The sequence below is a fragment of the Notothenia rossii genome (genome assembly GCF_949606895.1).
Source record: "Notothenia rossii genome assembly, chromosome: 10".
Lineage (NCBI taxonomy): Eukaryota > Metazoa > Chordata > Actinopteri > Perciformes > Nototheniidae > Notothenia > Notothenia rossii.
This window is the reverse complement of record NC_136908.1, coordinates 30,660,143-30,666,361: the sequence shown is the minus strand read 5'-3', so window position 1 is coordinate 30,666,361 and position 6,219 is coordinate 30,660,143. Positions and strand designations below refer to the sequence as shown.

The following is a 6,219-nucleotide window of genomic DNA, read 5'->3' as shown; positions in this document are numbered from 1 at the left end:
CCAGGAAATGAGGAAGCTTGTGACCTGTTAAATCTGTGCAAGGTAGGGAAGTGGGAGGCTGGGTACTCCATGAAGTTTATATTTGTTTGAACTTTCAGTTTCATGATATGATAACAGTGGCTTCAAACACGTACCCCCTGTAGACATAACCCTATGGCTTTAAACACTTACCCCCTGTAGACTTGTTTCAAATGTTCATAATCAAACTGATGTTTGTTTTTAGGGAAACAAGTTACAGCCTGGACAGATCAAAGTGCATTGTGGTTCTTTAACCCCGTCAACCCTGCTGCTGCTACTTCCTCCTGACTGTGCACTTAGCAGCTCACTTTGGTTCAGTTTTTTTCAGTTCCACATTCTTAAACAGCAAAACCCAACACTCATAGACAGATGTGTCATTTCAAAAATACTTTTTATTAAAACATTTGTACAGCACCACGGGCACTATGCACTGTATGCAATGCCAATAAATGTTATTGACAAACAGCGGATCCAATCGGTTTCAATAAATAATGCAATAAATAATGTATAACATACAGCACGAATACTGTTGTAAATGAACACATAAACAAATAAATAAATACATAAATAGAGTAATAAAGATAATAATAATAAATAAATAAATATTGTTATGTTAAATAAATACAGTTAAAATCTTCTTCTGTCAGCTTGTAGTGACACAATAAATACGCAACAGAGCATTGCAGTACAGCAAAAGGTACTGGCATTAAGACAGGTACATAGTACATAACATGACAGCCCCATAGATATCTATGGTTCAACATTACAGCTATTGTGTTTACTGCTACAGTAACACAGCTCGGTTTTCTGACAAAGGACTTGCTAACGGTTTGGAAGTAAAGTATTTTCTAAAAGTCTGTTTAGTGCAGTGTAGACCTTTGCACATTGAACAGTGGACTTGGATTGGGGTGAGGCAGTGGGCTCAGCCTCACAGTGGAGGCCCCATCAAGACCAGAGTCTCCAGCATACATTCATATGCTCCCTAGCTGCCCTCAGGCCACACCTCACAATTGAAACATTCCGAAGAAAGTGTCCCCGTTTCCATCTTCCAGATCGGGCAAAGTCTTCTCTTCCGTCAACGTCCTAAGTCGGTCCCCTTTCCTGAGGTTGAACACAGCCCCCACGTTCACAGTGGAGTACCACCGCCCCTCCTCATCTGGATCACTGCTTGGTTTCATTTGGCAGGCGGTGCGGAGAGAGTGCAGGATGGTCTGGTAGGAATCCTCGTCGTCTTTCCCAAAAGTGTCTGACCAGCGCTGCACGATGTGACTCAGGTGGACCAGGGGCTGCGGGAGGCCTTCTTCAGCATCGCTGCTGAGGCAGTTGACGTGGAAAGACGCTTGGCTGTATACGAAGTAGAGGCCATGTCGAGGAATCAAAATTTCATTTCTTTTGAGTTTCAGCCCTCCTTGAGTGTGGGTCTGGTCACCATCGTCCTTCCATTCAATGGAGTTCTTCCTGGAAGAGTTGTGATGTCCTAATGAAGTATGAAGAGATTGTGATGGATACGTCAAAGGTTTGAAATATCTTATAACAAGGACACAGGATCAAAAATAGGAACAGGAAATGTGTCTTTGAGAAAACTCAGAATACTTAATAAGCCTTATTTTGATTAATTTTATTAATTCACATGAAAACCTTGTTTTGCTCGTGAGTCCGACTACATACAGTCCGAAAAAAACAAGACTTTGAGGGGTTTTGACTCTGCAGGCCGTTTACATGCATAAAAACCTTCATAACATACAAGGGGACTGGTAATAACCGGAAAAGCATGACATGAGACCTTTAAAGAAACTTCCTGAAAAAGACCATTCAACTTCAAGAAACCCAATAACTTTCCCATATCCCCCAGAAGCTTCTCAAAGTTCTCAAGAACCTTCTGAATAAGTTCTAGAGTTTGATCCAGATGCCCTAGAACTTTCTTTAGAACCACAAATTCTAACCCTTGTGCATCAAAGGCCAATGGTGATACAACTTGACTAAGAAAACCAAAAGTAAACATTCTACACAAAGATGATTATTTTGAAAAGGATTCATATAAATTCAAAAACATTTACCGACTAAATGAATGGCCGCTTTCTCGTTTGGAAGTTGCCTCAATGCATGGCGGAGATCTGGAAAAAGGAAAACACAGAGGTTTAGAAACGTTTTACTTTCAGAATAAGGGTCTCAACAAGATTCAAATGTCCTTTAGTTTAACCAGCAGCTAAAGAAAAACTATGAGAGCAGCTTATTTCAGTTGTTATGTTAACAATTTTGAGGTTAATAATGGAATAAAATATATATAGAATAGATTAAAAGATAAACATTAAATATATGCATAACAACATGAACAAATATATATATCAATAGTATCTATCAAATATACAATTAAAAAAATGCTGAATAAATGTGAGTACTAGATAGTATAACAGACCAATCTACTAGAAAAACAGAAACATATATTTGCTATCTATTATGCTGCTATCTATGACATCTTCTAGTATTGAACTTTTGAGAGAATTAAGGGAACTCACCAAAAGTGTTTTCATCTTGTCCTGGGCCCTGTTTCAAGAGGAAGGATAGAGAGACTGTTAGGGAACTGTTGGGTGATGGTGAGTTTCTGTCAGAGACATCCAGCACTTCATTAAATCAGAATTTAATAGAATCCATGTGCACCCACCTTGGACTGCCTGTTGAAGAGCAGCACGGCGGCGGCAGTAGAAGCGAGGCAGAGTGTGAACACCATCAGTGCCGTGGTGAGCTTCGACCACGGCTTCACCGATTGGCTCCTGGATCCTGGTTCCACTGTTGCTTCCAGCATTACTTTGCATTCACCTTCCATTGTTGTAAAGCTTTTCAAGTCAAACTGAGCTCTTAGAAACCTTATCGAGAGTGTTCTTGCTTTCTACTGTTGCTCTGGTCCGTTGGCTCCTTTTAAAAGGCTACAGGGAAACTCCAGTGATGTCACAGTTTGTGACTGAGTGGAGATTTCTGAATGAGGAAGAGAGACCCAGAGCTAGGGAAGATGTAACACACTCCTACACACAAAGCATCAATATGACTGCTTTATCCCATTAGCACATAAACACTAATACCTGTAGATACCTCTTTCACATCTCAGTGCACACACACCCACGTGTCTACAGATACTCACACACAGACAGGGATACACACATATTAAGCCATGCTCTCAAGTACACTAATTGTCTGGCAGAACACTTGTTATGCCAGACAATTACAAAAACTACAGAAAAACATGAAAATCACCTACAAAGATTACTATGTTACATTTAAAATGTACATTTACGCCGATCATACCACATCGGATGCAGAGTGTTTACGCATGTTGTGGTGTGCTGGTCATCTCTATGTGGGTCAGATATATGGAAACGGTGTTGAGGTGCAGGGTAAAAGAGCCAAAGACACATCATTCTGTTATTCATCAAGATATCTGCGGTTTGTGCCAGAATTGCCAAAAATGGGTCGGAATATTAATAAAGGATATTGCACTATAGCAGGATGTACACAACTTTAACAGAAGTATCATTGTGAATATCTAAGTTGCATTGTGTCACTTCCCTTTTGTTTAAATATAGACATGGTTGTAATACAACTTTTAATAGTCATGGGTTCGTCAAAAAACAAATACAGTGCAATGTTAAAGAAGGAACATGTATTACTCTGCCCTTCCCATATCAACTTTTGGATACATTGTTACATTTTATTGATATTAAAGAACTATATATAGCTGACAAAAACTGTGATTGCAGAATCTTTTCCCCCCTAAATGCTCACATTGTAGCTATACTGGAGTTGTAGATCTTTAAAATGTCAGATTCTTTCTGAGCACTTTAAAAACGACTTTCCCATTATGCCATAACAAGAGATGATAGTATTTATAGTACCATGTATTCAGGGAACCGACTGGCATCAAGGTCCTTGTGGGACAATAGTATGATGATGGTGGAAAAATAGATTTGTTATTATCTGTAATTATCATCCAGCCAATCACAGTTTGCTTTTTGAGTCTTCGCTCCTAGAATCCATACTATGAGGAATCTGGCATTGTATACATTTGGTCAGGTTAACCTAAATCCCCTCTTACTCTTTGGCATTAGTCAACTTTTTGTGGTTAATATTAGTAGCCTTTCTCCTTCCATATAAATGGAGAGAATATAGTGTGTATTTCTTTAAACCAATATTGCTTTTTCAACAATTTAACCCTTTCCCCGCAGAGATAGAGGTAAGGTCCTTGTGAAAAAAAAGAAATACAGCACACTGTCAACAATTATATCCCTGGTCCTAACCCTAATATTAAAGGAATATATTTATATAAAAAAATACCTTTTATAAAGCTATAGGCACATTTATTTTGAAGTTAACAGAGGACTTAAGATCACCTGAAAGGATCAGTCAGTAACACTCAATCCCCCCTCACTCCTCGACATAGACGACTTAGGATATGATATGATAAAGGCCAATCCAAGGAGGAAAATTAATTTCTAACACATCCATCTTTCCCACAGAGATAGGGGTAAGTCATGAGGTTTACCACAACTAGCAGCAATGGTGCAGATGAGTAAGTGTGAGTGTGGTTGTTCGATGTCCATTAGCAGTATGTGTGTGTGGGAGGGGGGGGGGGGGGGGGGTTACTCAGAAACACTCTCAGATCCATCTAACGTCAGCTGGATTGGTCAGATTGAGATAATAACTGCAGGTTAGAAATTGTGGAAGTGTAGGGTTAGGGTCTGTAGAGAGTTAGGGTTAGGATTAGCTTGAGCAAAACTATTAAACCCAGACATCCACAATATCCCCTCAGTGTGAAGTTGGATTGACTTCTTAAACCATGCAAATACACCCCCAAAAGGTATCGAATCAAGTGTGTATCTCTTTTTGGTTTCAAATGGATCAAAAATGGTAATCTGTTGGCAGAAAGTAGATCCCTGGCCCTGGTTCTATCTGTCCACATGTTTCATTGAAAGCTGTTTTTTCCAAGCCAGGAACACTCATGGGAAAGATAATGCCAGAAGAAAATGTGTTTCAATTTAAATCGTAACAGTGTATGAAGATAAAGTTGCGCATGATCGCAGTATTTGTGTATTTCGTGAGTGTATGTGCTTGTATCACAAGCTTCATATCGACCATGACCACGGTATGAGACTGATTGAGAGCACTGATGGTAGACCAGATAAGACGAAGCTGCGTCATTCTAATAATATCTGAAACTGACTACAGACAGACAGAACTAATGTCTCATAATACCACATTGCATAGGGAAACTGATAACTACAGCAAGATCAATAGGGCACAATTGTACATGTTTATTTTATATTTCAATGTTAGCCTTTGTTTCTAAAAATAAGCTAGACTTTGCAGTTTGTTTAAAACCTCTTTGATCATGTGACTTGTATTTCTTGCAAAGTCTCAATTACTGTCAATGTTATTAGTACTGACAGGAATAACCCAACAACAAGGGTATGGGGGGGCCACAGCTTAATTATTGGCCCACGGCACCCAATTGGGATATCTTTTCAGATTATGGAAAGATAAATTCACCGCGTGATAGAAAGACACCTGACAGATTAGTCGATTTATGTTGTGTCGTAACGTAGGTAAAATGTATCATGAAACATTCTTATAATCAACTATCAATGAGGGCATTCTTAATGTACTACATGCATAAATGTGTTCGTTCCATCATTTTAAATGCAGTAGCGCTACTGGTTATTTCAATACATTTCTGTTACTATATCATTTTACTCCACCACATTTTAGAAACAAACGTTGTACTTTTTCACTCCCATACTTTACGTGCAAAAAGCTAAACCCGTTTCGAACCCAATCCATCTTGCAGCAACTCACAGTGCGTCCCAATACTGCTGCCTACTTTGATGGCATCATTATCCACAGTGAGACATGGGGACAAGGTGGGGGCCGTGCTCGAGTCCCTGAGGAGGGTGGGACTCACAGCCAACTTGAAGAAGTGTGCAATTGGGCAGAGGGAGGTACAGTATCTGGGGTACCACTTGGGAAAAGAGCAAGTGGGGCTCCAGGTAAAGTAGACCACTGCTATTTCCGCCTACCTGGTGCCCAAGAGTTTATGGGGCTGTGTGGCTACAACATACGGTTTATTACATCAGTTTCTCAGCTGACCAGTCTGTTGACCGATCTGACACGAAGGTTCAGAACCAGTCCACGGGATGGAGCAATGTCAGCTTT

The 6,219-nt window shown here is 39.8% G+C and overlaps 1 protein-coding gene across 1 annotated transcript; it reads right to left on the bottom strand.

Moving 5' to 3' along the window:
* Positions 1–392: 392 nt before the first annotated feature.
* tnfa (tumor necrosis factor a (TNF superfamily, member 2)) lies at positions 393–2,970 on the bottom strand. The gene is made up of 4 exons (XM_079653752.1): positions 2,681–2,970; positions 2,535–2,562; positions 2,076–2,132; positions 393–1,495 (listed from the first exon to the last, which is right to left on the bottom strand). The coding sequence occupies exons 1-4, from the start codon at positions 2,840–2,842 to the stop codon at positions 1,023–1,025; spliced, it is 720 nt and encodes a 239-aa protein (XP_079509878.1). The 5' UTR covers positions 2,843–2,970; the 3' UTR covers positions 393–1,022.
* Positions 2,971–6,219: the final 3,249 nt, after the last annotated feature.

What these genes read in the sequence shown, in the direction of transcription:
- tnfa (XM_079653752.1), bottom strand. Translation starts at nt 2,842, where the DNA reads ATGGAAGGTGAATGCAAAGTAATGCTGGAAGCAACAGTGGAACCAGGA. An exon ending in TCTTCAACAGGCAGTCCAAG is followed by an intron (nt 2,563 to 2,680) that starts GTGGGTGCACAT and finishes CTCTTGAAACAG; the next exon opens with GGCCCAGGACAAGATGAAAA. An exon ending in ACAAGATGAAAACACTTTTG is followed by an intron (nt 2,133 to 2,534) that starts GTGAGTTCCCTT and finishes TCCTTTTTCCAG; the next exon opens with ATCTCCGCCATGCATTGAGG.